The sequence below is a fragment of the Bufo gargarizans genome, chromosome 5 (genome assembly GCF_014858855.1).
Source record: "Bufo gargarizans isolate SCDJY-AF-19 chromosome 5, ASM1485885v1, whole genome shotgun sequence".
In the NCBI taxonomy this organism is placed as follows: domain Eukaryota; kingdom Metazoa; phylum Chordata; class Amphibia; order Anura; family Bufonidae; genus Bufo; species Bufo gargarizans.
Window position 1 is genome coordinate 24987069 of NC_058084.1, and position 14362 is coordinate 25001430.

Sequence of the window (14362 nt, forward strand, 5' to 3'; positions counted from 1 at the left end):
TCTCCGCCACAAAACAGCGCAGATATGTCTCCAGATTCTGATTGACGCGCTCTGTCTGGCCATTCGACTGCGGGTGGAAAGCAGAAGAGAATGACAACCGAACCCCCAAGCGAGAACAGAAAGCCTTCCAGAATCTGGAAACAAACTGCGTGCCCCTATCAGAGACTATGTCTGAAGGAATACCGTGCAATTTGACAATGTGATCAATAAATGCCTGCGCCAGCGTCTTAGCATTGGGCAAACCAGGAAAAGGGATGAAATGCACCATTTTGCTAAAACGGTCCACCACCACCATAATCACCGTCTTCCCCGAGGAACGAGGCAGGTCCGTTATGAAGTCCATGGACAGATGTGTCCAAGGACGGGAAGGAATGGGTAAGGGAAGGAGAGGACCTGATGGCCGTGAATGAGGGACTTTGGCACGAGCGGAAGTCTCGCAGGCTGCCACAAAACCCTCAACCGACTTACGAAGCGCAGGCCACCAGAATCTCAGAGCGATGAGATCCAGTGTGGCTCTTGCCCCCGAGTGCCCAGCAAGGACCGTATCGTGGTGTTCCTTAAAAATCTTGTGTCTTAAAGCGAGAGGCACAAACAACCTCCCAGGAGGACAAAGATCAGGAGCCTCTGACTGGGCTGCCTGCACCTCTGCCTCCAATTCAGAAAAAAGAGCAGAGACCACCACACCTTCAGCCAAAATGGGACCCGGGTCTCTTGAAAATTCCCGCCTCCCGGAAAACAACGTGACAGGGCATCTGCCTTCACATTCTTAACTCCAGGGCGGAACGTGACAACAAAATTAAATCTTGAAAAGAACAAAGACCATCTGGCCTGTCTCGGGTTCAGACGCTTGGCTGACTCCAAGTAGGCCAGATTTTTATGGTCAGTAAACACGGTAATAGGGTGTCTGGCTCCCTCCAGCCAATGGCGCCATTCCTCAAAAGCCAACTTTATGGCCAACAATTCCCTATCTCCCACATCGTAATTTCTCTCTGCGGAGGAGAGTTTTTTCGAGAAAAAGGCACACGGTCGCCATTTGGCAGGAGAGGAACCCTGAGACAAGACCGCACCCACACCCACCTCAGAAGCATCAACCTCAACTATGAAGGGTAAAGAAATATCAGGTTGCACCAAGATGGGAGCGGAAGCAAAACTCTCCTTGATATTAGAAAAAGCCTTACGCACCTCTACCGACCAAGAAGAAAAATCTACCCCCTTTCTGGTCATATCAGTGAGTGGTTTAACAATGGAGGAATAATTCAAAATAAACTTCCTGTAATAATTGGCAAAGCCCAAAAAACGCATCAGCGCCTTCTGATTCTCAGGAAGCTCCCACTCAAGCACAGCGCGGACCTTCTCGGGGTCCATGCGAAAACCAGAAGCGGAGAGAAGAAACCCCAGAAATTGAATTTCTGGAACCGCAAACACTCATTTTTCCAGTTTCGCATATAATTTATTCTCCCGCAGAATGAGCAAGACCTGACGTAAGTGTTCCTTATGAGTTTTGAAATCAGGAGAAAAAATCAAAATGTCATCCAAATACACTAATACAAATTTTCCCATCAAATGATAAAAAATGCTATTCACGAAATGCTGAAAAACGGCTGGGGCATTCATCAAACCAAAAGGCATAACCAAATTTTCAAAATGGCCCTCAGGGGTATTGAAGGCCGTCTTCCATTCGTCCCCTTCTCTGACCCTGACCAGGTTGTATGCCCCTCTTAGATCTAATTTGGAAAAGACTTTAGCCCCAACAACCTGGTTAAACAGGTCCGGGATTAGAGGAAGCGGATAAGGGTCATAAATTGTGATATTGTTCAGCTCCCTGAAATCCAGACAAGGTCTTAAAGAACCATCTTTTTTCTTAACAAAGAAAAAACCAGCGGCAACAGGTGACTTCGAGGGTCGTATGTGTCCTTTTCTCAGACTCTCAGAGATATAAGCACGCATAGCGATCCTTTCAGGTTGGGAAAGATTGCATAAACGAGATTTAGGCAGCTTGGCGCCTGGGATGAGATTAATAGGGCAATCGTACTCCCTGTGCGGGGGCAAATCCTGAACTCCACTCTCAGAGAAGACATCCGAAAATTCAGAGAGAAAAGATGGTACAGTCTTAGTAGAAACCTCAGAAACAGATGTCGTGAGGCAATTCTCTCTGCAAAAGTCACTCCAACCATTTATTTGCCTCGCTTGCCAATCAATGGTGGGATTATGTTTAGTGAGCCAGGGTAGCCCCAACACTAGAGGGGTAGGCAAACCGCTAAGGACGAAACATGACACATCCTCAACATGAGCATCACTCACAATTAAACGGATATTGTGAACTATGCCCTTTAATGATTTCTGAGAAAGTGGAGCGGAATCAATAGCAAATACAGGAATATCCTTTCCCAAAGTGCACACCTGGAAACCATGAGTTATTGCAAATTGACTATCAATGAGAATGACCGCTGCTCCACTATCCACAAAAATCTCACAAAAAATGCTCTTGCTCTCTAGCGCCACCCTAGCAGGCAGGACAAAACAGGAACTACAAGCAAACGGAAAACCTTCAATTTCCGCCTCAACCCTGCCAATAGTAACAGACGGAACATTTTTAAAAGATTTTTTCCTCTTTGTTTCTTTATTACTCCCAGAGAACTGCCTGAATCTCCTAGAAGACAAACATTTGCCAAATGATTTATACCTCCACAACAAAAACAAACCCTCCCATGCGGGCTGAATCTTCTATTGTCAGAAGCAATGATATAATGGTCTCCACCCTCCGTTCCTCATCACCAGAGGAATGGGGAAGAAGGCGAAAATGGAGTTTGCAAGCCTCTCTAAAACGCACAAAATTCTCACTACCCCCGGAAAACGTATCCGGGAGCGAGATCTTAGGCTCAGAACAAACTCCATGAACGCCAGCTGAACCGGTCACTTGAAGCTGAGAAAAAGTCCTGCGGAGATCAGCTACCTCCAATGAAAGACCCTGAAGGCGTTCAGCCAAAAGTGAAACCGGATCCATGCTTGAGACGGTTTTGGCGGCTTATAATGTCACGGACGGTGTACAGGAAACAAGGCAAAGCAACATGCATATATGACTCACTGGATCCAAAGCTAAGGAACCAAAAGGGAGACCCCTGCACAAGACCTAGCACTTTCCCTGGCTGCTCAGCCTATGCAAAGATCCCAAAGGTGGATGGTTGCATATCCACGTACCTCGACTATATAACCCCTGAACACCCTACAATAGTGAGGGGACACGACCACCGGCTCCCTACACCAGACACGGAGGGAGTCAGGTCACCTGGGATCCAGCAAACAGAAAATAACAGATAAATGTACAGCACTTAACTTTGTAGCAGACTGGGAAACAGGATCAGCATGCACACACACTCCAGGAAGAAGTATAAGCCGCCCAGTAAAGCATTATGGGGAGGAATTTAAAGGGAAGCAATTAGTCCAACTACATGACTTGCTGAGAGAGGCTAACGAGATGAGGAACTGAATACCACAACAAAGAAAACTCAAGGAGGAGGTTCTGAAAGGCCTCTGTCAGAGCTTCTCAGCTGTCTGGTTGTGACAGTTACTTTTTAAGATTGGTCTGCTGTGCTTAATTGTTCTCTTCCTAAACTTTGTAACTTTTTCTTTTTATGTGAATTAAAATCCTTTCTAACTTTTATCTTTCATCAAGAGCTCTCCATATTTTGTGGGCTCCTTCTTAAGCATTTCTTGCAAAATAGAGAAATGCTGGACGATATTTAACAGTTCATCATTCAGATCTCTACAGAATTTTTTTGATTTCAACTGTTGAATTTCCTTTTCCCAGGTTTCAAATTGTGTTTCTGATTTAAGGTTAAAAGAAGCCCATTCCTCACTCGTGATTATCGCCTGTAATTGGTTCTGTGTCATTTCAATCTCCTTATTCAGAGTTTGCAATGTGTTAGCATTCAAACTTATCAATAATTCCATAAACTTAAGGCAACTAGTAGTGCAAATCTCCTCCTATTTTCTCTGAAAATGGACTAAATGTACAGGACTTTCATCACATGTCTTTTAGCTTTCTCCACTGATGGTAGGGATAAGTATATTGGAGCTGTACAATAATGAGTATAATTAGAGGATAGTGCCTTTGGTTCCCCACGGGCCCCATAGCAGCTATGTGGTCTGCCTCTATTGGAGGTGGAGGTAGGCCACTGACCATGGCAAACCTTTCCAGATACGTCCATACTTCAGTTTTGCATGCCCAGTAGTCCAGGGGATCTTGCATCATGGGTGACAGGGTGCAGTCCAAGTATGCCACCACCTGCTGGTTTACCTTCTGCTACATGTCCTGCTGCTGGGTGGTTTGTTCAGAAGGTGGCTGAAGAAAACTGCTCATCATAGACTCCAGACTGAAGTTGCTGCATTTGGAGCTGGTGCTGCTCCTGCCCTCCAACCAGTCATGGCAGTGGAGCGTGAGCGCAGAGGGTCCCCCCGGTCACAACTTCCTGAGGACAGACAATGGCACTCGTAGGCAGCGACCAACTGACTACACAGCATGTATCTATAGTAGTCTATTTTTGGAGCCCTCTCAGAATGTCTAAACAGTGCACCCATTTTTGACCAGAAGCGAAGGTTTAACAATATGGATAGCCATTAGTCATCCCGCCAAATCCTGATAATGCGGCTGTCACTACGCAAACATGATAGCATGCATCTGGAAATTTGTGCAAGGGACTCAGAGGGCTTCCCTGCCTCCATCTCCACTGCATACTGCCACTGTCTGTCAGGGTCATCTGCATCGTCTTCATTGTCACCCTCCAGCTATTTCTGCTAATCTCCTGTTGCTTGGGCAGATAAACCACCTAGTTAAGTATAAAATTCCTGGGCGTTTATGTCCTCCTCCTCGTCCTCTGCCAGTTCATCCTTCTTAGGGCTTAGGTGGCCATGAAATGGAGGCGTCACGTTTTATGTCCCCTTGCCAATAATATTTCTCAGCATCCCCTCCAGGATATGAAGGAGTGGAATGACATCATTCATCCTGTAGTTCTGCCAACTGACAAATTAAAGGGGTTGTCCGGGTTCAGAGCTGAACCCAAACATATCCCCATTTTCACCCCTCTGGCCCCCTGATGACATCAGCATCAGAAATGTTTTATTTAGATTGGCAAACTGCTAGGCGGAGGCTTCTGCCCAGCATTGTTCCCAGTGACATTACCGGCACTAATGGGCAGGCTTCAGCTCTGCCCTAGCCTGTGAAAAGGAAGCCTCCTTCTAGATTTCCCCGTGGAAACACCACCGGATCTCCAGAAAATGCCTTTGCTCTGCATGATTCAGTGCAGGGCAAATGAGAGCATCAGAGCATGAAGGGAGGCTGAGTAGGGAAAAAGGGGATATGTCCGGATTCAGCCCTGAACCTGGAGAACCCCTTTAAGTTGTCTCCTCAAAGGGCCTAAACAAATAGCATGTGTCATGCATGAGATGCCACTGGCGTAGATGGAAATTACACCAGGGATTAAACCTGTCCGTCTGCTACATTAGGAAATCATTGACCGTCTTCCTCTGCTCGTACAGATGGTCTAACATATGGAGTATATATGGAGTTTCAGTGGGTGGAAATGTCGCATATCAGGCGATGTTGGCGAAGATAATTTTGCCTTTGTAGCTGAAGGAGGGGGTGTTTTGCCCGGTAAGAGTGGCTGAAGTTCATGCACAGTTTCCTGGACATTTTTAACAGCTCTTACAGTTCAGTGGAAGACTTGAGGAACCAAGTGACAATGAGATTGAAGACAAGTGCCAATCTGGGTGCATGGTAAGCCCTCCCTGATGCAGCACAGACAAAATGTTCTTTCCGTTATCAGTGTCTGTGATTCCCATCTCCAGTTGACAAGGAGAAAGCCAGTGTTCGATTTCTTTATTGATGACACCGAGCTGTTCTTCCCCGGTCTGGCTCTGTTCACCCAGGCTTACCAGGTGCAGAAAGCCTAGCTTTGCATATGTGATATGATGAAGGACTCCTGTGAACTGTGCCTAGAGGGGAGGGTGAGGACAAGGTGGTTAATGAGGAGGCAGCCGAGGACATTGGTGCAGAAATCCTACAATTCCAGTCAGGAACATATCGGAGCCCTGTGCATCCCGTCAAGGTGTCTCAGTGTGGTGTGGGTCCTACCGCTAAACTACCTATCGTGTGTGAACACAGTCTGATAGGTGCTAAGGACCGACTCACAGCCAAACTACATACAGTACCTCCATAGTAAGATCACTAATACAATGGGAGGGAGGAGGAGATATGTTCCTGACTGGAATATATTGGCTAAAGTCTAAGCTTTTAACATCAGCGTTAGGGTCTAGCCAGTATGGTCAGTCGCATATTATTGTGGTGCACCTTTTTTCAGTGATTTATGTATTCCTGTATTTTCAGCCACACATTATTTCATCTTGTGTAGGATGTTTTTGTGGTGCATGTGGTCCGCTGCCGGCATCCTCCATTGTATGCATTTTTGCTGGGGATTGCCGTTAGCAACGCATCACCTGCGGAGGAATTGCTCGCCCGATTATAAACACGCCACAGTGTTTGGGGTTGAGCATTTCCTCCCATTTAGGCCACTTTACTCATAGATAACAGGTACCTTTGACACTTCTGTCAAAGGGGTAGATAATATCCTGTCTGACCATAGGGATATTCTTCCAGCAGACAAAGATCTCCACAATGTAATCAAGGACCCTGGTGAAATTGCAGATCAGTGTTGGCTGGATTACAATACTCCTCGTGCATTCTAGGTGGTCTCCCTAATGATAAAGAGGACCTCTCCCCTCTCCATAGACTTCTATAGCCAGCATCTCTGTAAGTTTCTGTCTGCACTCTCTACTACCTTCTCCTCTCTCTCTATTCTTCAGTAAGAATCAGGTCTCTCTGCACTTCTTTACTCCTCCTCACTTCTCCATAGTGTCATTGTCATGGTCTTACCTCCTTCGTTTGACATGTGCTGGCGGCCATCTTGGTTTCTGGGTTTCTTGTAGCCTCCCACCCTGCGGCTTCTCCTTCCCACTGGGAGGAGCTGGATGCCTAGCTCATATATATAGGAGGTCTGTGGCTTCAGTTCCTTGCTTGGTCCTCCTGTGTTCACATGCTTCTAAGACTGCTGCTGCTTCTGGTTCCTGATCCTGGCCTCGTCTGACTACCCCGTTGGTTCCTGATCCTGGCTTCGTCTGACTACCCTGCTGGTTCCTGATCCAGGCTTCGTCTGACTACCCTCCTGGTTCCTGACCTCTGTCTACGCAAGACCCTGCTTCGGTTTAGCCATCCGTTTGGACTTTTGCTTACAGCTTGATTTTCAATAAAGCCTTCTTATTTCCACTTATCTCTTGTTGTACGTCTGGTTCATGGTTCCATGACAGTCATATGAGCAGCATTTCCATGTTTGTCTTTTTCACTTATTTCCTTCACCTGACCCTCCCCTGTCCATAGACTTCTGTCTGCAGCATATCTGTTTTTGACTCCCTGAACTTCTTTACTCCTCCTCACCCTCATTCCCTCTCCATAGACTTCTAAGAGCAGCATGTGTGTGTGTGTGTCTGTACTTCTTTCCATCAGGTTCCATTAATGAAAAAATTGTGGCATTTCCCAGCAATATGCAGTCATTTTCATAAGATGTTCAGTAGCTACATGCTATCATATAGTTCACGTTGTACATCACGCTAATAAATTCATTGGTATACAGTACTACAATAATTATAACCGAGACACGTTTATATAACACATGTCTTTTCTTTATCAGGGAACAACCGTGATCCCCTTCCTCTCATCCGTCCTGTCAGACCCATCTTAGTGGGAGACTCCGGAAGTATTCAACCCCGGGCATTTCTTGGATGAGGATGGGCAGTTCCGCAACAGGTCGGCCTTCATGCCTTTCTCAGCAGGTAAGAGCTTACTATTTAAAGACGTGACCAGAAATAAAACAAAGACGGACAAAGAATATGTGATGTTCCTAGTAGAGGGGATACAGGGGGCAGATGTACTAACCCCATCTACAATCTAGTCAGTGTAAACGTAAAGAGCCAGACTAAAAATGGGCCAAACTTCTAAATTTGGTGCATGGCCAGACACTTTTTTCTAACTTTTGCTCCATATTTTTGGGACACTTGGCATCTTAAAGGGGTTCTACAGTTTGTTTTAACTGATGATCTATCCTCTGGATAGATCATCAGCATCTGATCGGGGGGTCCGACACCCGGGACCCCCACCTATCAGCTGTTTAAGCAGGCAGCGGCACTCCAGCAGCGCCGCGGCCTTCTCACTGTTTACCGCTGGCCCAGTGACGTCACGACTAGTATCAACTGGCCTGGGTGGAGCTAAGCTCCATTCAAGTGAACAGAGCTTAGCCGCGCCCAGGCCAGTTGATACTAGTGGTGACATCACTGGGCCAGCGGTAAACAGTGAAAAGGCCACGGCGCTGCTGGAGCGCCGCTGCCTTCTCAAACAGCTGATCGGCGGGTGTCCTGGGTGTTGGACCCCCGCCGAACAGATGCTGATTATCTATCCAGAGGATAGATCATCAGTTCAAACAAACTGTAGAACCCCTTTAAGGCACAAGTACTGTACATTCTTACCAAGCCATGCTGTCTACCTACTAAAACACATAATTATGCATAAAATTTCATTTCTGACATTGTCAGGTACAAACTCTAAAATCGCAATGAGTCTGATGCAGCATAATTTACGTTCATTTGTTGAAGTCTTTCACAATGCATTTTGGGCTCAAGGCCCCCTTTCCCAAGTAACCAAGACACTTCTTAACAATATACAAGAGAGAGAAATTAAAATGGCACCAAAGTAGCACTGCTCAAATACCGCCCAGTAGGGCAGGATCCCACGTCAGTGGCGTAACTACCGGGGAAGCAGCTGCTTCGGGGCCCGGGCTGCCAAGGGGGCCCGGCGCCCCGGCAGCGTGTGTGACAGACTCAGTTTATTTTCAAGTTAGTTAAATATCGTGTTCAGGGCCCCTTCACAGCAGCTAGTATGATCTAATTTTACTGTCTGCTAAAGTCTCCTGGTCTGGGATTCAAACCCACAACCTCCAATCTAGCAGTGTATCAGTGGCAAAGCATTTACCCTCACAGCCATAAAGGCTGCATTACAACTCATTGAAAAAATATGAGACTTCTACTGTTATAGCTGGCTAATTGTACATCTATACACATGACAGCTGCCATAACACACCTAGCACTGCTATATCTCTATATGACAGCTGTCCCTGCACACTCAGCTCTGCTATATCTCTATATATGACAGCTGCCCCAGCAAACCCAGCTCTACTACATCTATACACATGACAGCTACCGAAACACAGCCAGCTCTGCTATATCTCTATATATGACAGCTGCACCAGCACACTCAGCTCTACTATATCTCTATATATGACAACTGCCCCAGCAAACCCAGCTCTACTACATCTATACACGACAGCTGCCGAAACACAGCCAGCTCTGCTACATCTATACACATGACAGCTGCCCCAGCACACTCAGCTCTGCTATATCGCTATATATCTATCTACTGTATAGCAATACTTAGAAATATATAAATGTAGCAGAGCTGGGTGTGCTGGAGCAGCTATCATATATAGAGATATAGCAGAGCTGAGTGTGCTGGGGCAGCTGTCATATAGAGATATAGCAGTGCTGGGTGTGTTTGGGCAGTTGTCATGTGTATAGATGTAGCAGAGCTGGGTTTGCTGGGGCAGCTGTCATATATAGAGATATAGCAGAGCTGAGTGTGCTGGGACAGCTGTCATATAGAGATATAGCACTGCTGGGTGTGTTTGGGCAGCTGTCATATGCATAGATGTAGCAGAGCTGGGTTTGCTGGGGCAGCTATCATATATAGAGATATAGCAAAGCTGAGTGTGCTGGAACAGCTGTCATATAGAGATATATCTGAGATACTGCTATATCTGTATATGACAGCTGTCTCAGCACATTCAGCTCTGCTATATCTCTATATATGAGCAGCTGTCATGTGTATAGATGTACACTTAGCCAGCTATAACAGTAGAAGTCTCATATTTTTTCAGTCAGCAGCAAGGCAGCTAGTATGGTCTAGCGGTTAGCTGCTTTGCCTCTGAAGCAGCAGGTCGTGGGTTCGAATCCCAGCAGAATCTTTTCTGAAATACAAGCACTGACTCCATATATGGACATACAAGGCAGGACACAGGAAGAGGCTGCATCGCATCGCTGACATGGAGGTAAGTAGAAGTGTTTATTATTTTTTCTTTAATACCGGACTGTTACTGCCATGGGGGAGCGGGAGGCACCTGATACTGGCAGTGGCACCTGATACTGGCACATCATGGGGAGAAGGGGGTTGGCATCTGATACTGGCACCTGGGGGGGAGGGGGGTTGGCACCTGATACTGGTACATGGGGGGGAAGAGGCACCTGATACTGGCACATGGGGGGGAGAGGGGTTGGCACCTGATACTGGCATATGGGGTGGGAGGGGAGGGAGAGAGGCACTTGATACTGGCATATGGGGGGGGAGGGAGAGTGGCACCTGATACTGGCACCTGGGGGGGAGGGGGGGTTGGCACCTGATACTGGCACATGAGGGGGAAGAGGCACCTGATACTGGCACATGGGGGGGAGAGGGGTTGGCACCTGATACTGGCATATGGGGGGGGGAGAGAGAGTGGCACCTGATACTGGCATATGGGGGGAGGGAGAGTGGCACCTGATACTGGCACCTGGGGGGGAGGGGGGGTTGGCACCTGATACTGGCACATGAGGGGGAAGAGGCACCTGATACTGGCACATGGGGGGGGAGAGGGGTTGGCACCTGATACTGGCATATGGGGGGGAGAGAGAGTGGCACCTGATACTGGCATATGGGGGGTGAGGGAGAGTGGCACCTGATACTGGCACCTGGGGGGGAGGGGGGGTTGGCACCTGATACTGGCACATGAGGGGGAAGAGGCACCTGATACTGGCACATGGGGGGGAGAGGGGTTGGCACCTGATACTGGCATATGGGGTGGGGGGGAGGGAGAGAGGCACTTGATACTGGCACTTTTTTTGTGGGGGGGGGGGAGATGGCACTATGATACTGGGACATGGGGGGGGGGAGAGGCACCTGATACTGGCACCTGGAGGGGAGAGGGGGGGTTGGCACTTGATACTGGCACATGGGGGGGGGAAGAAAGGAACCTGATACTGGCACATGGGGAGGGGGAGGGAGAGAGGCACTTGATATTGGCACTTTTTTGTGGGGGGGGGGTGGCACTATGATACTGGGACATGGGGGGGAGGAGAGAGGCACTTGATACTGGCATGTAGGGGGGGTGGCACAATGATACTGGCACATGGGGAGAGGCACTTAATACTGGCACTTTTTTGGGGGGAGATGGCACTATGATAATGGGACATGGGGGGGAAGAGAGAGGCACTTGATACTGGCACATGGGGGGGTTGGCACTATGATACTGGCACATGGGGGGTGGGAAGGAGAGAGGCACTTGATACTGGCACATGGGGGAAGATGGCACTATGATACTGGGACATGTGGGGGGGGGGGAGGCACTTGATACTGGCACATGATGGGGGGTCATCTATGGGGACACTTACTGGCACATTATTGGGGGGCATTATGGGGGACACTAGGCCGGCAGCCTATCAGAGGCCGGACACTGAGGGGCATCTACTGGGGCACTATATATGGGGCATTTTATACTGGTACATTATGGGGGGCACTAGCAGGAAGGGGGAGAGGAGCACTATGGGGGAATTTACTGGGGACACTATATAGGGGTATTTTATACTGGCACATTATGGGGGCACTATGGGGACATTAGCTCAACTGGGGGCATTACAAGGGGGTATTTTTGCACTGTCACATTATAAGGAGAATTATTACTACTGGGGGGGCATTATGGTGGGCTTTATTACCCCCCATGGTATGACCCCCTAGTAGCAGCACCGGCCTCTCCCTGCTCTGCTATCCCTCTGCCCCTTCTCCAAATCCTTATTATGAAATCTTTCTCATTAGAATAAAACACAACATCAGCTCCACCGAGCCCCCGGCCAAGTGTGGAAGTGGCGTCCGAGATCCCCAAGGGCAAGCCAAGTAACTGAAAGTGTTCATGTAAAATATGTTTATGTTATACACATATAGCCTACACTGTGCCTCACAATGTACAGTATACCGCTACACTGTGCCCCACAATATACAGTATACCTCTACACTGTGCCCCACAATATACAGTATACCTCTACACTGTGCCCCACAATGTACAGTATACCGCTACACTGTGCCCCACAATATACAGTATACCTCTACACTGTGCCACACAATATACAGTATACCTCTACACTGTGCCCCACAATATACAGTATACCTCTACACTGTGCCACACAATATACAGTATACCTCTACACTGTGCCACACAATATACAGTATACCTCTACACTGTGCCCCACAATGTACAGTATACCGCTACACTGTGCCCCACAATATACAGTATACCTCTACACTGTGCCACACAATATACAGTATACCTCTACACTGTGCCCCACAATATACAGTATACCTCTACACTGTGCCACACAATATACAGTATACCTCTACACTGTGCCCCACAATATACAGTATACCTCTACACTGTGCCACACAATATACAGTATACCTCTACACTGTGCCCCACAATATACAGTATACCTCTACACTGTGCCACACAATATACAGTATACCTCTACACTGTGCCCCACAATATACAGTATACCTCTACACTGTGCCACACAATATACAGTATACCTCTACACTGTGCCACACAATATACAGTATACCTCTACACTGTGCCACACAATATACAGTATACCTCTACACTGTGCCCCACTATATACAGTATACCTCTACACTGTGCCACACAATATACAGTATACCTCTACACTGTGCCACACAATATACAGTATACCTCTACACTGTGCCACACAATATACAGTATACCTCTACACTGTGCCACACAATATACAGTATACCTCTACACTGTGCACACAATATACAGTATACCTCTACACTGTGCCCCACAATATACAGTATACCGCTACACTGTGCCACACAATATACAGTATACCTCTACACTGTGCCACACAATATACAGTATACCGCTACACTGTGCCACACAATATACAGTATACCTCTACACTGTGCCACACAATATACAGTATACCGCTACACTGTGCCACACAATATACAGTATACCTCTATACTGTGCCACACAATATACAGTATACCGCTACACTGTGCCAAAGGAGTGGGGTTTACACAGGAGGAGGGAGATGCGAAGCGCGCTGAGGGGGGCCCTTACAAATATTTGCTGTGGGGCCCAGTCACTTCTAGTTACGCCCCTGTCCCACGTATTTACTCCTACACAATAAAATCTGTTTGTCCATGCATTTTCTTCTCCTACGTACAAAGTGATTTGGTTACAACCATTAGTGGCTTCTCTGTGTGTCCATATGTATACACATAGCTCTCCAGAAGGGAAGTTCATGCAATCTGAGCAATGGAAAACATCTGCCAATATTTGTATGTATGTAGTGCCCTGGAGCAGGGGGTGAAGTCTGGACATTTGCCCCTGTTTCCCCTGTGCAGAGTCACCAACTCCTTACTTTATCTCATTTTAAAGGGTTAACTTCTATTGGCGTATACTGTTTAATATGGTGTAACTGCATTTTATGTTTGTTACAATATATATCCTGTTCATGAGAAGCTGGTCATTTTCCACAGCTACCATTAGGTTTAAAGAAGACCATGTTTTGGAGGGAAAAAGTCAGACCTGTTTACCACCAAAACCAGAGAGTCTGACCTTTGGATGTCAGGTTCAGCTCTGTTAATATTAGTGTCCACAGTAGAAAGCGCGGCGGCACAGATGCTGGGTAAACAAAACGCCAACCACACACTCCAAAAAAAAAATTCACCGCATGTCCACGTCTCATAATACAGTACAGCGGTGCACAGCCCTTAACCCCTTAAGGATGTAGGGCGTACAGCCGTGCGGCTGGCAGTGATCGGAACCCGGTGCCTGCTCAAATCATTGAGCAGGCACCTAGGCTGAATGCGCGGGGGGGGGTCCCATGACCCCCCCATGTCGGCGATCGCGGCAAACTGCAGGTCAATTCAGACCTGCAGTTTCTTTAGTATTTTTAAAATATAAATTTATCCCCGCCCCCCCTGCACCCCTGAGTGATTTTATCTGGGTGGGAGGTGCAGGGGGAGGGTTGCAGGCGGTGCGGGAGGCGGGCGGTGCGGCAGGCGGGATTCCCGCCCGCCTCCCATTGGATAATCGTTGGCGTCTAGTGGGTATACCAGGGTGTCAGCACATTGCTGGCACCCTGGTATAAACGGCTG

At 47.6% G+C, this 14362-nt stretch overlaps 1 protein-coding gene across 1 annotated transcript in view; it reads left to right on the top strand.

Moving 5' to 3' along the window:
* The window catches only part of LOC122939286 (autotransporter adhesin BpaC-like), a 76836-nt gene extending 70887 nt beyond the window's left edge, over window positions 1-5949 (top strand). The window contains exon 5 of the mRNA XM_044295359.1: window positions 5845-5949. Within this exon, the coding sequence (XP_044151294.1) occupies window positions 5845-5949 (105 nt within the window). The remainder of the gene's footprint in view (window positions 1-5844) is intronic.
* The last annotated feature ends 8413 nt before the right edge of the window (window positions 5950-14362 follow it).